This window comes from Dipodomys merriami, unplaced genomic scaffold, assembly GCF_024711535.1.
Source record: "Dipodomys merriami isolate MVZ:Mamm:240054 unplaced genomic scaffold, mDipMer1.0.p SCAF_25, whole genome shotgun sequence".
Classification (NCBI taxonomy): domain Eukaryota; kingdom Metazoa; phylum Chordata; class Mammalia; order Rodentia; family Heteromyidae; genus Dipodomys; species Dipodomys merriami.
The window spans coordinates 17,705,752-17,725,040 of record NW_027203937.1 but is presented as its reverse complement, the minus strand read 5'-3'; the positions used below and the strand labels follow the sequence as shown (position 1 = coordinate 17,725,040).

Genomic DNA, 19,289 nt, shown 5'->3' with positions numbered 1-19,289 from the left:
TTGAGCTGCAATCCTCAGATCTCAGCCTCCTGAGTAGCTAGGATTACAGGTGTGAGCCACTGGCGCCTGGGCTATTTCATTCCTTTTGGGTGGTGGCAGGGGTAGGGCTGATGACAGCCTTCTACTTGCAGTCTCTGCCTTGTGGATGCAGGCTGGAGTGGAGGGGCTCAGAGAGAAAGAGGTTCAAGTGATACGTTCTGAGTCTCTGGCTTGACTGCATAGAGTTCCTCTGATAAAGGAAGCTAAAATTTAGTTATGAGATTAGGGAAACCCCAGTCACAGACTATGTCTTCAGGGTCAACATTAGACTAAAATGTGAGCAGCTTCCACTGCAGGGAAAGGAGGAAGATGGAAATATTAACTGTCCTGACAGCCTCGCCCAGGTTTCTGTCCTTCCCAAAGGCCTCATATCACCTGTGTGTTACTGTGGGGTGAGGCCCTTGAAGGCTCCAGGAGAGCTGATGTTTGTGGAAACCACCCTGTGGTTTACATGTCTTTCCTGGATTCATAGCTGCCTTCTCAGGTTCTAGAAGAGGACACTGATGACCAATCCATGGCTGTCAAGTAAGGGGCCAGGATTAGCCCAGCCCTTCTATCTTCCAACTCTCATGTTGTTTTACATGCATTGGTGAAAATGTGTGTGTGTGTATGTGTGTGTGTGTGTGTATATATATATATATATATATACCGCTTGAGCCACAGCGCCACTTCCAACTTTCTGGTTGTTTATTGGAGATAAGAGTCTCACAGAGTTTCCTGCTCGGGGTAGCTTTGAACCACAATCCTCAGATCTCAGCCTCCTGAGTAGCTAGGATTACAGGTGTGAGCCACCGGTACCCGTCTGGATATAATTCTTTTGGATGCCAATCTGACAAATCTAAGTTAAATATACACATACCTATCTGACTTTCAAATCCCACCTTTAGAAAATTACCCAATATTAACACTGGAACAAATTTATAAAGAAATATGAACAACAATGTTAACTTCATTTGCTAAAAGCAAATGGCCAGATACAACCTAATGTCCTTCACCGAAGAAGCCATCAAAAACAAACAAAAACAAAAATATAAAGTAAAAGAATGATACAAACCTGAATATATTTAATATCCTCACCAATGTATAAATAGCATCATATATGTCCTGAAAGATGTCTAGAAGTATACATGCCATATTCCTCCAGCTCTAGGAAAGGGGAGGTGTGTGTGCTTCTTCTTCTCCACCAAGGATTAAGCCTCCGTGGTGCACCTCAGTCCTTGGTGTACTTGGCTAGAAGCCAGAGGGACTCAACCTGTAACCAAGAATCCTCTACTCACATCAGCAGTCCTCAGGGCCTCCTTTCATACAATTTCTCCTCAGGGTGAAGATTTAGGGAAGTGAACATACATCCAGAGTGACTACTTCCTGGAAACCAGTAGATAAATCCCTGGAGGGGCTTCAGTAATCCTACTTTGGCCCTTCCTATACCAAAATCAGTACTTCCTCCTCAGCAGGCTGTCCCCCCTCCCTTCAGTACAGGCCTCTTGTTCTTTGTTTTTTCCCCCAATGGGAAAAAACCTAAGCAAAGACCAGTATTTATTTTCATCTCTACTACCTAGGATATTGCATTGTGATCCTGAAGTGTCTGTAACAAGCATGTTGCCCGCCCCAATCCCCCATTTACCTAAGAGTTTTTATAAAGATCCTGGAAAACTTAATTCTGTTTTTTTATTATTCAACATTTTATACATAATAAATACAAACTTTTTACAGCCACTGTAAAGAAAGCACATCTGCACATAGGCTCTCTGTGAGCCTGACCTGTGCATGGTGACTCTGGGTTACATGGCCTGGAGGGAGGGGTTATTTTTTAAAAAGGAGGCATATTTTTACAACTTTGTTTTTTAAAATAAAATTAGCAGCTCTTCCAAAAAATACTTTAAAATATAACAAAAGATTTGAAATAATTCTCTGAGGTTGTGAAAAACCCAAATTCAAGGACAAATTTGGCTAGCTAAAGAGAGAATACAAGGTCTGGGTGGCAAGAACTGCTCTACTATTCATAAGTACTTTGAAGATATGGAACATAGGAAATTTTTTGTCTTATAAAAGCCACCCTTTTAATTTTTTAAACTTAAGAATAAGTTTGATAAACACAAAAAGACCTCAAATAGATCAACAGATTAAGAAATGCAAAAAACAAAAACAAAATCATGGAGGAAAAATTGCCAGAAGTGTTGTCACTGAAGGATCAAGTGACTAACTGAAAATTTCTTGGGTTCTGACCTAACTTTTGGTCAAAGATCCCATGGGGACATTTGGCGAGCACTTCAAGTTTTTCAAGATTCTTAGAAGGGATGGAATTTTCAAAAGCATAATACAAGGTTTGGATTAAGTTCTGTTTGATTTCTTGACAAAAATAAACAGGAGCTGGCAAATATCCCTTAGTCCTCAGGTAATGTGCTCCTTACTTTCCGTGGTATGGAGTGCCAGAGCTCATTCTGGGCCTTGCTGCTGTAGGCCACCAAGAACACTTGTCCCGGCATTCAACTTTTCTCATCCACTCCTCTTGTGCAGGTGTGCAGTACTTGGTCCTTTCTCACAGGAAGCTAGTTTCCTTCATGGGCCCATAGGCTCTTCCTCCCAAGGGAATGTCAGGACAGTGGGAGCTGAAGCTGAATTTTCCATGGGTGACAGTTGGTCTGCACCAACCACAATCTGGCTGTGTAGGCCAGAACACTAGCTTGTGAATAAAATAATGCCTCCTCAGTAGAGAAGCTCAGCAATGCAGGCATGTGTCCTCAATGTATCCACACATTCAGATTCTAAAGATACTGGTCAGAAAAGTATGTGCTGTAAAAACTATGATGAAAAATACCCCAAAGACAAAAAGAACATTAAACCACCTCATTTCAGATCTGGAAGCTCCATTTCAGCTTCAGCCATGGCCTCCTTTCTTTCTATTATTTATGTAATGGGCAAGACGTGGCTACTAGTTCAGCCCCTCCAGGTTAGCCCCCTAATACTAAATGAATGGCATAAATATTAACACAAAGGACACGGTTACCATTTAAAACCTGTTAGTTGTGGAGGAGGTGTGCGTTAATGCAGTTGGCGCTAAACTCAGGGCAATCAGTCCCTTTCTTCCCAGGTCAAGTTTCACTTTCAGTCTGGGGGATGAACCTTGGGGAGGAGCCAGCCTCTCCTGAATCCCTCCTTCTGTTTCCTTATGTAGCCAACATGACCTGATTAATACTTAATCAGATGAGCAAAAGCCACTTGAAGAAAGATGAGATCTTTGCCACATCCTTGTGGCCACAGTAATATACTGTACGAATGCACATGATCAGTAATTCTGCGACTGTGCCCTGGCATGAGGCCAGTCTCATATAAAAATGGGCCACTGTTAGGCATGGGGGCTGCTCTCCACTCTTCTTCTAGGGCCTCTAAGATTTGTGCTATGGTAGGAGAGATGATATAGAAAATGACAACTAAAAAAGGCACAAAATATTCAAAACATGGGAGGAGTCCACCAGGCCACCAGTCAAGAATCCTCCTTGGTTTTGCTCTGTTCAAGAGTCATCATCATGCAAAGGTGCCTAAAAAAACAAGATGGGCCGAACTCCAAGCCTGGCCTTGATTGTAGCAGTAACAGAGGGTAAAGCCATGGTCACACCAGCGTGATCTCCACATCCTCCATCTTTTCAGCTGGCCTCCTGTGGTTCTGTGTGGGAGGAGGGGGAGCTGCCCGGACCTGAGCAGAAGACAATGACATGGGTGTCAGTCAGCTTCCTGACTCAACTTAGAACATCTGTAAACCCAAATCACTCCTCTATTCAAGGATATAGCCATTCTAGGGCCCAGAAGCCCTGAACTTGCACTTTCCAACTAATTTTCATTGTCTCCCACCCTGAGAAGCAAGTGCTGTTCTAGGTGAAGTACTAAATCCAAAAATGGAATAGTGATACCTAGGCTGAAAGCCTCATGGGCACAGGAGTTCCTGTAGTCTGAAAGCCCTCCTCCAAAGCTAAGGCTGGGAGTGCAGCAAGGAGACTTCATGTAGAACTAAGCATGTCTCAGGGGAGAAGGCTGAAAGGTGGCTGACACAGTGAAGGGCCTTGTTAAGAAACTTGGACTTAGCCGGGCGCCGGTGGCTCACACCTGTAATTCTAGCTACTCAGGAGGCTAAGATCTTAGGATCATGGTTCAAAGCCAGCCCAGACAGGAAAGTCCGTGAGACTCTTGTCTCCAATAAACCACTAGAAAACTGGAAGTGGTGCTGTGGCTCAAGCGGTAGAGCACTTGCCTTGAGCTGAAGAATAGTGCCCGAGCCCAGAGTTCAAGCCCCACAACCAACAACAACAAAAAAAAGAAACTTGGACTTTGCCTACAAAGAGGTCTTTGGTAGACTGCAAGGATTATTAAATGTAGGATATGATGACTCAGGTAACTGTTTGAAGAGATCAGAGGTGGGGAAGACTACATAGGAGCCTTTTTTTGTCAGTTGTGGGTCTTGAGCTCAGGGCTAGGTGCTGTCTCTGAACCTCTTTGTGCTCAAGGCTAGCTCGCCAATTGAGCCACAGCTTCACTTCTGGTTTTTTGAGTGGTTAACTGGAGATAAGAGTCTCACTGGGACTTTTCTGCTTGGGCTGGCATCCAACTGTGATTCTCACATCTCAGCCTCCTGAGTAGCTAGGATTACAGGCATGAGCCACTGGCACCAGGCTTCTAGGAGCCTTTTTTACTGTCTTAATAAGAGCTGATGTTAGCATGAACTGGAGTGGCAGAAATGGTAGAAACAAAACAGTGGAATGTTTGAAAACTTCCTTCTAGGTAAACGTAGCAGGATCTGGTGATGACTCCTGAGGGAGGTAGGGCCAGTGAGGTATCAGGACAGGTAATAAGGAAGAAGGAACATGGATAAGAGAGAACATAATCAACTTTGCTGAGTTTGGGGATCCAGGACATGTAAGATGAGATGCCTACAAATCTGAATCTTATAAATCTGGGAGCTGCTTATATGTATAAAGGTTCTCACAATCATGGAACTATCAGCAGAGATGGATAGAGATAGACAAAGAAGCCTGTAAAAGGTCCGAGGAAAGGGAGGACCAGAAAAGTAGAAAGCAAGTCAGGAAAGTGTGGTGGAACAGGCAGATTAGCTCCCCTCATTCTGTTCCCTCTTCCCACCAGCTTACATCAATGCTCCAGTTTCATAATGGCTCCTGATATTTGTTCTGCCACCTTCCGTTACTCTCCACTTAGCAGACACAACATCTGTCTGTCTATAAGACAGGGTTTCATTATGTAGCCCAGGGTAGCTTTAACGTGCTGGGACTAACAGGTATACACTACCCTAGCTGGCTGGCAGGAGTGTTTTACAAATGCAAAGCAGTTGTAACACTGTTCTGCTTACCATCCTGCAATGGCTTTTTGTCACATTTAGAATAAACACCTAAGATCCTAGCAAAGCACTCATGTACTACTTGCTGAATGAACAAAGCCAGAATCAAGGTATCAAATGCTGATAAAAGGCTACGGGAAATAAAATTAACAGTATCTGTTGGCTTACCAGTATAAAAGTTATGGCCTTGGAGTGTAGTGGTGGGATGGAACTGAGATGGAATAGTGAATGGCAAGCAGAGTCTAGTTATTTGTCAGAATATATTCTCGAGAATACATTGTTTGAAATCATTAAATTTATTCTATTGGCTTTTTTTTTTTGTGTGAGATATGAGCCTTGAACTCTGGGCTTGAGCACTGTCCCTCAGCTCTTCAGCTCAAGGTTAGCACTCTACCACTTGAGCCACAGCACCGCTTCCAGTTTTCTGGTGGTTTATTGGAGATAAGAGTTTCATGGCTTTTCCTGCCCGGGCTGTCTTTGAACCTCGATCCTCAGATCTCAGCCTCCTGAGTAGCTAGATTACAGGCATGAGCCACTGGTGCCCGGCTCTGTTGTAGTCCCTCAAGTAGAAAAATACAGATCTGGAAAAACAGGTTTTTTTTTTTTTTTTTTTTTTTTGTTGGTCGTGGGGCCTAAACTCTGGGCCTAGGTGCTGTCCCTCAGCTCTTCAGTTGTAGACTAGTGCTCTACCACTTGAGCCTCAGCTCCACTTCTGGCTTTTTCTGCTTATGTGGTGCTGAGGAATCGAACTGAGGGCCTCATGCATGCAAGGCAAGCGCTCTACCACTGAGCCTCCTTCCCAGCCCCGAAAAATAGGTTCTTAATAAATTCCTACTAAAATAATTTGCTTCACAATTATATCACTTTAATGGCATAAATACTCCTGTAGAGCAATAGTCTTGTCATCTTACTATGGCTCAATAAGAAATGTTCCAGTGCAGATGTCAGTAAATTGGATTAGATGAATTTAGAGCCTCCTATTGCAATAGCTCTTTTTATCTTCCCAAACCCTTTTCTGGCAGAATCAGGAACACAGGGGCCACTAAAACATGAGTTCCTCACTTTTGATTTGGAAGAACTATGCAATCTATAACCCTGACCATTAGGAAACTTACAGGACGCAGTTTTCCATATGAGGTCTCAGGAGTATGCCTTGATGCCTGTGAGAATCCTGGTGATTCAACATGGAGGCTGTTTTCTAAGGGAGAGAACCAAAGAGACTCAATCTACTTGGTGTTGCTGATTTGGATTCCTGAGGTAAACACATATTCAGACTGTGCCAGGAGACCCTTACCATTTGCTGACGGAGATCGGGGGAAGAATTGTGAGCTCCTCTTATCTGGGCTGGGGTAAGGGCTGCTGGGAGGCTGGTCATACAAGGGCAGCGGAGGCAGGGCGGCGTTTGGCTTGGGGGAAGGAGAGATCTGCAGCAAGAAGGAAGAAGGACAGATTCAGGAAGGGCAGCTTGGTTGCTCCTTTGCTGCTCAGCCCATGTACCTTTTCTCTGGTGCTAAGTTATAAGTGTTAAAGCTTGTCAGCCTCAATAGAAGCAAATGGGCCTAAAATAACCACCCAAACCCACTTCTTTGTCACACTTAATTTCCCTCTAATAGATTTCATTATGAACAACTGATTATAGTCCATTTTTCTTTTAATTTTATTAGCATAAAAATTAATTTCACAAATGAGTTTTCACTGTGGTATTTACATATAAAATGTACTTTGGTCAAAGTCATTCCATTTACATTCTTCTTTCTTTCTTTTTTTTTTTTGGGGGGGGGGTCATCGGGCTTAAACTCTGGGCCTGGGTGCTGTCCCTGAACTCTTCTGCTCAAGGTTAGCACTCTACCACTTTGAGCCACAGCTCTACTTCTGGTTTTCTGGTAGTTAACTGGAGATAAGAGTCTCACAGACTTTTCTGCACAGGCTGGCTTTGAACTGTGATCCTCAGATTTCAGCCTTCTGAGTAGCTAGGAGTACAGGAATGATCCATCAGCACCTGACCTACGTTACTCTTCCCTAACTTCTGTTTTTATCCTTTTTTCCCTCTTTTTTTTTTTTTAATTGTGAAAATACTGTATAGAAGGGTTACAATTACATGGGCAAGATAATGAGTACATTTCTTGTTTTTTTTTTTTTTTTTGGTCCGGTTGTGGGGCCTGAACTCTGGGCCTGGGCGCTGTCCCTCAGCTCTTCAGCTCAAGGCTAGCACACTACCACTTGAGCCACAACGCCACTTCCGGCTTTTTCTGCTTATGTGGTGCTGAGGAATCGAACCCAGGGCCTCAAGCATGCAAGGCAAGCGCTCTACCACTGAGCCACCTTCCCAGGCCCATGAGTACATTTCTTATCAAGCATTGTTGCCTCCTTTGTTTCCCCTTCGCATCTCCCACCCCCCCACTCCCCCTATTTTTATCCTTTTTGAACTCAGTTCCTTGTACCTGCTAGGAAGGGTCTTTTTATTTTAGCTATACCTTTAGCTAATTTTAGTTTATCTTAAACAGTTACCAAGTTAAACCATTCTTTAGCATTTTTTGTCAATGTAACAATCCATGGGGCTGGGAAAGTGGCTCAGTGGTAGAGCGTTTGACTTGCATGAGGCCCGGGTTCGATTCCTCAGCACCACATAAGCAAAAAGAAAAGACAGAAGTGGCGCTGTGGCCCAAGTGGTAGAGCGCTAGCCTTGAGCTGAAAGAGCTGAGGGACAGTGCCCAGGCCCAGAGTTCAGGCCCCACGACCGGACCCCCCCAAAAAACCAAAAAAAAAAAAATCCAGTCAATTCAGTAAGCTGAAAAATGAGCAAAATGCAAAAAAGTATCTTTTTGAATGTGAAGATAAAATTGGTGATAAATAAGATAACTGACTTCCCTAGGTTTTCTACACATAAGGCTAAGCAGTCATAATTACCATGCAAACAAGACTTAGAAACATGTTCCTTATTCCTCCACTTGCCAAGCTGCTATGATAGAGCCCCCAAAAGGATAAGTGAAGTGGACCCAATGAGGAATTTCCTGTAAAGGCACTTGTCCCTTCAAGGAAGAAAGCCTAGGGTGTTACCTGAGTGTGGGATAGAGGCTCTCATAGTGAGGGAGAGGAGGAGCCAACTAACAGCTGTACCACATAAATCAACCAGAGGCAACATATCCCTTTCCTGCTTCTTTTCCTTCCCATCAAAACAATATTTCACATGTAATTTAGCATTTTGGTACATGGATTCAGGTAACAGAAAATGGGAGAACAAGACAAGTCCCTGACTTTCTGAGCTAAGTCTCTGGTTTCCCAAATTCACTTTTGCAGACCCCAGGCAACTAGGGATGGAATGAGATGGGAGGGCGAGGCAGAGTCTATAGACCATTTATGTCTGGATCAACAGACCTCTTGGGATAAGTTTTTTATCTTCTAATTCATCTTCCCTCTCATGTACCTGAATTTCTTTCGTCCATGGAGTGTCACCATTCTCTGAGGCTGAAAGTTCTTCTACTAGCACCGATGGGAAAACTCCAATCCGCCCGTTGAACTCCCCTTCCCAGAAGCCATCATCATCTTGGTTTTCTTTGTTCAAGATACGGATGATTGCTCCCTCAGGAAAAGACAACTCATCATCTGTCTGTCCCTCATAGTCATAAAGTGCTTTCACAAAACAGACTGAGGAGGGAGAGAGAGACAAATTGGGTGAGAATACTAACAGTGGAATGTGCTGCAACTTCTCTTGTGTTCCCATGACAACTAAAGAGCATCACACAGGCTGGGTAATGTAAAGTAGTAAGATTTCTGCCCACTGAATATCAACTTTATGGTTCTTCTGTACAGGACAAAATGTGACTGAATACAGGAAAACATCACAGGATGGGAATCAAATGCTTTTAACCTCCCAGCCAATACAATTTAGTCTCAATGGGAACAGATAAAGAATGCCTTGTTTTAGTCTTTACCACTGGCATCTCCGTTGAGGCTGCCTGAAACGAGCTCTGCTTCTGTGGAATTGCTGGACGTGTGTGACCGACTATCCAGAGCAGCCAACGACTGCAGCATGCTCAGTAGGCTGTTCGAAGTGGGAAACTGGAGGTACTTTTCTGGCACATAACCCACTTGGCCAACTTTATTTCGAGCCTGGGTAAAACACAAGGGCAAACAGGTCTGCATACACAATTTGGACAGGACATAACAAGAACCAAAACTCCTAAAAATGTCACAAGAAGGGGCGATATGAGCAAAGGAATATACCTTTACCCAGTCTTCCATATCTCCATCTTCAATCACTTCTAACACCTCATGTTCCTCAATGGTCAACTCATCTGGTTGAGAAGCCTGCAATGTAGGATGGTCATGGACAAAATTAAAAAGGTTAGATAAAGAGCAGATGTAAGCTGGTCATAACAAAAAAACAGAGACCAAAATACTGAAATGATTTGGAGAAGCAAAATATTTAACATGGCAAAAATCTCATAATGAGATGAAATTTTACTTCAAAGAACTAAACAAAATAAAACTGTAACAGAAACTGGATTCTTAAAAGGTTATGAGATCCAGTGAGCAAAACACTATGATAGAAGTAGAGGACTCAGGGTCCAGCTCCAACCCATGTGTCTGGCTGGTAAGCTACGTGACCTGATGCCTTCATGTCTTCCAAATGACAACCCTGCCATTCTCAGGAGGATGGAGGCATCAATGTGGATAAACCATGATGGTCTGGAAAGCACAGACACAGAAGGCACTGAAATGGAATGGCTGTCAGAGGCTATTATAGAGGTGCATGCAGTAAAATGCAATGTACTGTATGTATGGATTAGACACTGGCTTGAGCAATGAGTGACTTGGAAACACTGTAACAGCGACCAAGAAGAAAATTGTGGGAAAAGCAATGACTGAGATGAGTTCAAGGTTTAGATTCTGCTTCAATCTGAGTGTGGAGACTGGCTGATCCACTTGGGTACTTCTGTTCATCCTGGGACAGCTGTATGATCCCTGCTAGCACCAGCTACTAGATGTGCCCTCAAGACTGAAGAAAACTCAGAGAGGCTCCAAAGAGGCACTGGGAAATCTTAAGGCTTTCTAAAGAGACTTGCCTGTCATATGAACAGGCAAGGACTTGTAGGTTATCTTCTAGCTCTCTAATAAGCACACATACAGTATTTCCCCAAATCCTAAGATCAGTTAATAGTATCATCTGAGACCATATAGTTTTTCAAATCTCACAATGTCAAAATGTAAACTATCCCCGAGGTGCACAGGCAAAGAGACAGTAATAAGATCACTTTCTAAGACCCACTTCCCATATCGTGAACATGAAAAACATTTAATCAAATCCCAGATTCTAGATGATGCTGTACTGAAGGGCTAGGAGTTGTGGCTAATGCCTATAATCCCAGATATTCAGGAAGTAGAGATTAGAAGGATTTTGGTTTGAAGTTAGCCTGGGTAAAAAGTTCTTGAAACCCCTTGTCAACCAATAGCAAGCTAAGTGTGGTGATCCCAGTTATGTGAAAAGCTGTAGGCGGAAGGATCCTGGGGTGGGCTGGCCCCAGGCAAAAAGATCAAGAGACTATTTGAAAAAAAGTAAAAAATAGCTGGAGGTAGGGCTCAAGTGACAGAGTGACTGCTAGGCTGAGTTCAAACCCCAATAATCTCCTCCCAACCCCTGCCACAGTTTTGAAGATAGGTGACTAGGAAATATCCTAGGCCTAAATTTTAAGTAAATTACTTTAAAAATATTTTGTTTTTGCCAGTCCTGGGGCTTGAACTCTGGGCCTGGGCACTGTCCCTGAGCTGCTTTTGTTCAAGTCTAGCACTCTATCACTTGAGTCACAGCACCACTTCTGGCTTTTTCTGTTTATGTGGTACTGGGGAATTGAACCCGGGGCTTTACGCATGAGAGGCAATCATTCTACCACTAAGCCACATTCCCAGCTCCAGGCCGGAGCACTTTTAAACACACTGCTGCCCTTGTGAAAATGTAAGTTGTCCAGATTGGCAGCACTAACTGTCTAACAGATGTAGGCATTATGGGTTGGCAGCATTATCCCCATACACCGATGACCTATTCTTTTATTTAACAAAGTCAACTTGTGCACTCAAGACCCACAAGGTCCCTGGTGGGTAGGCCTCTTAAAGCTTTGGACCAGCACATTTTCCCCTATCCTCTGACATACTATATTCTTTCTTGCCTCTGTGTTTCTACTGGCTATCCAATATTTTTCCTCTGTTTCATCATTCCTATCTGATGAAAGGCTGACTGCTGTGGGTATTAAGTCCAGCTTCATTTCAGTCTGTTTCTATGTGCAAGTGGGCATAAGATGTCTTTGAGCCTCAATTTTCCTTTTCTTTCTATTTTCTTCTTGTAGTTGAGCTCCAGGGCAGAAAATTTTGTCTGTTTTGATCACTGCTATGTTCCAGAGCCTAGAAGTAAGCATTGCTTGCATATGAGGTAGTTAGATAAGGAAATCTCTTCCTTACAGGGTTATTGAAGAAATTAGAACTGAAGAAATAACAGCTATTATTATTACTTGGGATGTGCAGTCCAGTTGATATACTTTTCCAGATCACTCATCATGAGCTACTTGCTTTTTGCTCCTTCTGTCCCTAGATTTTTTAGATCTCTGCAACAATAGCTACCATAGTACTCCAGTTAATTGTTGCCCTGTGGCCTTGCTTCAAGGATAACCTATTTAATGTGGGGACTGTATTTCTTCTCTCATCCCAACAATAGCTAGTAAGTAGTCACTAAATGGCTATTAAATATACACACAGTGTTTGTGGCTTTTTTTTTTTTTTGGTCGGTTGTAGGGCCTGAACTCTAGGCCTGGGTGCTTGAGCTCTTCAGCTCAAGGCTAGTGCTCTATCACTTGAGCCACAGTGCCACTTCTGGCTTTTTCTGCTTATGTGGTGCTGAGGAATCGAATCCAGGGCCTCATGCATGCAAGGCAAGCATTCTACCACTGAGCCACCTTCCCAGCCTGTATTTGTGACTTTAAGTATCACTATCCCACAATAGTGTGAAATTTGTGAAATTTATATCATCACTTAATCTCAATAAAAAATTATTTAAAAATTTACACATGGTCCCATAATGTTTCCATTAAGTCCTAATATCCAGTGACAGCCAGAAGTTCATTTCCACCCAGATCTTTCTGAATGTCTTGTACTTTACAATACACTTTTCCTGATTTTCAAAGCAATACATGTTCATTGTCGACAAGCTGAACATAATTCACAGTTGAGATCTTTGAGGTACATATAATTTGATATCCTACTTTTTTTTTTTTTTTTGGTCCAGTCGTGGGGCCTGAACTCTGGGCTTGGGTGCTATCCCTCAGCTCTTCAGCTCAAGGCTAGCGCTCTACCACTTGAGCCACAGCGCCACTTCCAGCTTTTTTCTTTTTGCTTATGTGGTGCTGAGGAATCAAACCCAGGGCCTCTTGCATGCAAGGCAAGCACTCTACCACTGAGCTACCTTCCCAGCCCCAATTGATATCGTACTTTTTTATTTGACATTATGATCTTAAGAGTTTCACTTTTGTTTTGGTCTGGTACTAGGGTTTAAACTCAAGAGCCTCAAGCTTTTGCTTTTTTTTTTTTTCACTTGGTTTGGCTTTACTACTTGAATCATTCCTTCAGTTGGACATTTTGCTGGTTAATTGGAATCTCAATTATCTAGGTCTCAGCTTTCTGAGAAGTTAGGATTATAGAAGTGAGCCATTAGGATCCTGTCTTTTTTTAACTCAGAGCCTTGCACTTGCTAGGTAGGTGTTCTGCCATTTGAGTCACACCCTCAGCCTTTTTTGTTTTATTTTGAGACAAGATCTCAGTATATAGTCCAGGCTGGCCTAGAAATCCTTTTGTTTCAGCAATCTAGTGCTGGCTCAGTGTATACTTTTCTTACCAAAAAATTCATTAATGTAAATTTCAATAATTGTCACAATAATATTGTATTTTGTGATCATAATTTATTTAACTATTCTCTTCTTGGACTTTCAACTTTGAGCTTTTATAGAGTATATTAGAATGAAATAGTTTGTAGCCAGGTGCTGGTGGCTCATGCCTGTAATCCTAGCTACTCAGGAGACTAAGATCTGAGGATTGTAGTTCAAAGCCAGCCCAGGCAGGAAAGACTGTGAGACTCTTATCTCCATTTAACCACCAGAAAACCGGAAGTGGTGCTCTGGCTTAAACCACAGAGCACTTGCCTTGAGCTGAAGAGCTCAGGGACAGTGCCCAGGCCCAGAGTTCAAGCCCCATGATTGATCCCCCAATTTTTTTTTTTTTGTATCTAAAATACTCTATTGTGGTTTATTTCCTTAGGATACTAAGGATTAAAAATTATGAATTTTATGAATTTATTTCCTTAGGATACTAAGGATTAAAAATTATGAATTTTAGCCGGGTGCCGGTGGCTCACGCCTGTAATCCTAGCTACTCAGGAGGCTGAGATCTGAGGATCGTGGTTCAAAGCCAGCCTGGGCAGGAAAGTCCATGAAACTCTTATCTCCAATAAACCACCAGAAAACTGGAAGTGGCACTGTGGCTCAAGTGGTAGAGCGCTAGCTTTGAGCTGAAGAGCTGAGAGACAGCGCTCAGGCCCAGAGTTCAAGGCCCATGACCAACAACAACAACAAAAAAATTATGAATCTTTTCTTATGATCTTTAAAAATGGCCTCACCAGATGAATCCAGACCTTTTCTGGGCCATAAGAATCATGATTTGGCCTCAAGTCAGTGTGTCTGTCTCCGTCTCCCATATGTATGTATATATGTATGTGTGTATGTATACGTGTATATGTATGGATGGATATATAAACACCTATTTATTTGTGTTGGTACTAGGGCTTGAATTCAGGGTCTCATGCTCTCACTTAGCTCTCACTCACAGCTAGTACTCCTGCTTAAGCCACACCTCCAGTTGTCTTTTTGTTGGTTATTAGGAGATAGGAATTTCTAAGACTTTTCTGTTTGGGTTAGTTCAGATCTCAGCCTCCTGAGCGCTAGGATGTGAACCAATGGTATCCATCTACTTTTATCATTTTTGAGTCTATCTTTCTACTTACAAAAAATGTTTGCTTATTAAACAGCATGCTAGTACAACAGCCTCATATATCTCATGCACAGTTCATCATTTTCTCCTGGGCTTTATTTAATCTCACATTGCTTGATCATGGTCTGATGAACAGTAATAATGCATGTTTACTATGTAGCCTAGATGTATAGTAGGCTATAGTGTCTAGGCTTATGTAAGCTCACTCTGATAGGTGCATGATAATAAAATCTTTTAATACTGCCTCCCTCAGAAGGAATTCTCATCATTAATAACACATGACTATGCAGAGTAAGTAAAAGAGGGCAATGGGACAGAGAAGCAACTGAGGTATTGGCAGTCTCCTTAAGTGGTTAGGGGTGGCCTCAGGAAGCACTATTTGAGCTGAGCTCCAATGGTGAGAAGTGGGCAGCAAACTAGGATTTGGGGAAATAGAAGTCTAGGCAGAAAGGATCTCAAGTACAAAGGAGTATAATTAGGGCCTTAGCCTAAGCCAGCCAGGGTAGCTAAGTTTTGAGTGGGAGAGGTGGGAAGATGGTGTGATATGAAACCAAAGAAACTGGCTGGAGCCAAATCAGACTGGATGTTACAGATCTCAGGAAAGAGTTTGTGTTTTTTCCCCTATGTGTAATAGAAAGCTTAGAAGTTTTAGCAAAGGGAATAATATCATCTCTTTCATATGTTGAAGGTTTTTCTGACTGCAAAGTTAAAAATGGACAATGGGGAGGCAACTATGAAAGAGGGAGACTAATTTCAAGTCCCCTCTCCCCATCACTAAAGCAATGGTGTGGACTAAGATAATAGCAGCAGAGAAAATAAAAAGTGATTAGATTCAAGATGTGTGTGTGTGTGTTTGTGTGTGTGTATGCATGTGTATGTGTATACATATACACTTTTTCTTTTTAAAGTACTGGGGATGAAACACAGCCTCATGTACTAGGCAAGTACTTTGTCAGTGAGCTATTTCCCAAATCCAGATTCAGGATATGTGGAGGTGAGTTCAATAGAACTGGCTGATGGATGGAAGGAGGCAAAACAAAGAACAACTGGAGGTCAAAACTCAATTTACTCTGTGTTTAGTAAAAAGTTTAATGGGACTTCAAGGAAAGGGTGAGAGAGATTAAGAACAATTATACCAAAGCAGATGTAGAAATTCTAAATTTATCAAAGTTCCTGCCTAACAAAGATAATGAGATGGTTATATTAGGAGTACAGGCAAAGCGTAAAAATTGCTTTGTAAAATAATTTTCCTTGATATCTATTTTGAAGCTCATCTTAATGGAGGATTTATGTCAAGCAGGAAGTTTTGGTTACTAAAGATTTTCAATATACTAGGCACTGGGCTAAATGCCTTCCTACTGAATTATTACTTTATTATTTATTTTTAATTATTTTAAGTTATGATTTATCTTCATATTAACTCTACAATATTATCCTTATGATATAAGGAAATTGAGGCTCACAGAGACTAAGGGATTAGTGTAGGACATTTTAACACAAGTAATCTAATATAATATGCTAAGTAGACACATTATGAGAGGCTAGGTAGATACAGAGTCTCCAAGATCTGCTATCAGCAATATGTTGGAGAATACAAACCTTGTAGGAGTAAACAACTTTGCAGGTGAGTGGATAATTTCTTAAGGTGCCAGAAGGGCTTGAACTGCTGTCATCAAAAACATCCATATTGTCTTCAAACTCTTCTCCTTCTTCTCTCTCCATGTCTGCATTAAGCTAAGAAAAAATAAGAAGCCATTGGCTAGTTTGCTTAGTCAAGAAAATGGTAGAAAACAGGAAGAGCACTTAAAATCTGATTGCTTCAGAATGTTAATCTACCTATTCAACTTCACACAAAGGGACTTCTCAGTTGCATTTTTCATGAAAATCGATGTCAAATATATGTCAAGTATAAATTTATCAGTGTTCTTTCACTTTTTACCATTAAATACTGACCAACAAAGTCCTCATCATTTAAACTGACAGTATCAGAAAACATTGAAAAGCTTTTTAAGTGCCAGTGATATGGAGAAACAGTCTTTCCCTGAAGGCTGGTAAAAATGTGAATTCACACATCATTTTTGGAAAATATACTTTTGGAAAATATACTGGAACATATCATTTGATGTAGTAATTCCACTTTTGTGAATACATCACAGAAAATGGAAAGACTTTATTCTAAGATGTTTTCTGCAACATTTCTTTACTCTGGGCCTGGCCGCAGTCCCTCAGCTCTTCAGCTCAAGGATAGCGCTCTACCACTTGAGCCACAGCACCACTTCCGGTGGGGATTACAATTACATGAGTCAGGTGGTAAGTACATTTCTTTTCCTACAGTGTCTTCTGTTCCCTTTCTCCCAATCCCTTCTGCACGACTCCACCCACAATTTGTGTAGTTCATTTTCATCAGTGTCCAGTGAGTTCTACTGCTGCACTTTTTCACCCTTTTTCTCTCCAGTTCTGTACCCTTCTTACAACCCTACCGAAGATATACACTTAAGTACACCATACATAAGGAAAAGAAGATGGAATCACACACACAAAAAAAGAATATAAAGTTTTTTGTTTTTTTCTTTTGTCAGTCCTGGGCATTGCCTAACATGCATGAGCTCTGGGTTGGATTCCTCAGTACCAACCACATAAACAGACAATGCCAGAAGTGGTGCTGTGGCTCAAGTGGTAGAGTTTTAGCCTTGAGCAAAAGAAGCTCAAGGACAGTGCCCCAAGACTGGCAAAAAAACAAAACAAAAAACCCCCAACATTTTCAACAGGTTTCACCTTTCTATCTTCAGTACGGTGATTTCTTAATAATTAAACATATATTTCTAAAATTCCACTACTGAGTATTTTCCTAAAGAACCCAAAGCATGGTCTCATTAGTGTAATGTTATTCAAAGTAGTATTACTCCAACAGCCAAAGCAGGGAAGTAACACAAGTGCCCTATGATAGATGAGTGGATAAAAGAATAGTGTATATCTGTAACCCCTCTGTATATAACCTTTATAATAACAACTTAAGGGCTGGCAAGGTGGCTCAGTGTTAGAGCACTTGCCTTGCATGCATGAGGCCCTGGGTTCGATTCCTCAGCACCACATAGCAAAAAGAAAAAAGCCAGAAGTGGCGCTGTGGCTCAAGTGGTAGAGTGCTAGCCTTGAGCTGAAGAGCTGAGGGACAGTGCCCAGGCCCAGAGTTCAGGCCCCACGACTGGACCCTCCCCCCCCCCCAAAAAAAAATAACAACTTAAAAAAGAATAGTGTATATAGAACATTATCCAGTCCTAAAAAAGGAGGTAAGTTCTGATATGCTATCATACAGATGATGACCCGGCATTACACTAAGTGAAATAACTAGTCATAAAAATGTAACACTGAAAAAAAATGTAACACTGTAGGGGCTGGGAATGTGGCTTAGTGGTTAGTGGTAGAGCACTTGCCTAGCATGCATGAAGCCCTGGGTTCCACTCCTCAATACCACATAAACAGAAAAAGCCAGAAGTGGTGCTGTGGCTCAAGTGATAAGAGTGCTAACCTTGAGCTAAAGAAGCTCAGTGCCCAGGCCCTGAGTTCAAGCCCCAGGACTGGCGGAAAAAAAAAGTAGCACTGTGATTTCACAGTAGTCAAATTCATAGAAACAAAGTATAATGGGAATTATCAGGGGCTAAAGGTGAGTAATGGGAAATAATAATAATAATGATAATAATAATAATAATAATAATAATAATAATAATAATAATAATACTTATTGTTTGCCAGTCCTGGGGCTTGAATTCAGGGCTGTCCCTGAACTTCTTTTGCTCAAGGCTAGCACTCTACCTAGCACTGAGCCACAGCATCATTTCAGGATTTTTGTATTTATGTGGTGCTGAGGAATTGAACCTAGGGCTTCATGCATGCAAGGCAAGCACTCTACCACTGAGTCACATTCCCAGTCCATTAACAGGTACAGAGTTGTGTTCTTCCTACACAGTTCAGGCTTGTCTTGAATACTCAATCCTCCTGCCTCAGCCTCCCAAGTGTTGGGGTTACAGGTGTGAACGACCACTATAGGCTTGTTTTTTGTTTTTTTGTTTTTTTTGGGTCCCATCATGGGGCCTGAACTCTGGGCCTGGGCGCTGTCCCTCAGCTCTTCAGCTCAAGGCTAGCACTCTACCATTTGAGCCACAGCACCACTTCCGGCTTTTTTCTTTTTGCTTATGTGGTGCTGAGGAATCGAACCCAGGGCCTCATGCATGCAAGGCAAGCACTTGACTACTGAGCCACCTTCCCAGCCCCTTCTTCTCTTATCTTAACAACTGCTCTCAACCCCTTTTCTCCCTGTCACTTGCCAGAACTTCAATCATAACAATTCTTTCTACCTGTACTAATATTTTTCCTTCCTTACATGTGGTAAAATTCTTACTCTTATTGCAAGGGCAGTAAGAAGACTCTTTTTCAGCCTGTTTTAGTAGCTGTCTTTTTTTTTTTTTTTTTTTGGTCGGTCATGGGGCTTGAACTCTGGGCTTGGGCACTGTTCCTGCACTCTTCAAGGCGAGCACTCTACCACTTGAGCCACAGTGCCACTTCTGGTTTTCTAGTAGTTTATTGGAGATAAGAGTCTCACGGACTTTCCTGCCCGGGCTGGCTTTGAACCTTGATCCTCAGATCTCAGCCTCTTGAGTAGCTAGGATTATAGGTGTGAGCCACCAGCGCCCAGCAGTAGCTGTCTTCTTGTACCCAGCAAAACCACCTCTGATAGGCATCATTACTGTGTCACAAGAAGGAGCAGAGGGCCTAGAGTCTGGCAGACATGGTGTGAATGCTGACTATGCCATGTACTTTGTGTAAGCCTGGGAAACTATTTAACTTCTCAGCTCCAACCATCTCATCTTTCTAATGAAGATAA

General features: G+C 42.1%; 1 protein-coding gene across 2 annotated transcripts in view; it reads right to left on the bottom strand.

Annotated features, from left to right (window-relative positions):
- Positions 1 to 1,069: 1,069 nt before the first annotated feature.
- The window catches only part of Fchsd2 (FCH and double SH3 domains 2), a 222,768-nt gene continuing 204,548 nt past the window's right edge, over positions 1,070 to 19,289 (bottom strand). For both annotated transcript variants that reach the window (XM_070035064.1, XM_070035065.1), the window contains 7 exons: positions 16,010 to 16,144; positions 9,608 to 9,691; positions 9,316 to 9,493; positions 8,808 to 9,028; positions 6,678 to 6,807; positions 6,499 to 6,581; positions 1,070 to 3,733 (listed from right to left, as the gene is read on the bottom strand). In XM_070035064.1, coding sequence (XP_069891165.1) covers positions 3,650 to 3,733; positions 6,499 to 6,581; positions 6,678 to 6,807; positions 8,808 to 9,028; positions 9,316 to 9,493; positions 9,608 to 9,691; positions 16,010 to 16,144 — 915 coding nt within the window. In that variant the 3' untranslated portion in view covers positions 1,070 to 3,649. The remainder of the gene's footprint in view (positions 3,734 to 6,498; positions 6,582 to 6,677; positions 6,808 to 8,807; positions 9,029 to 9,315; positions 9,494 to 9,607; positions 9,692 to 16,009; positions 16,145 to 19,289) is intronic.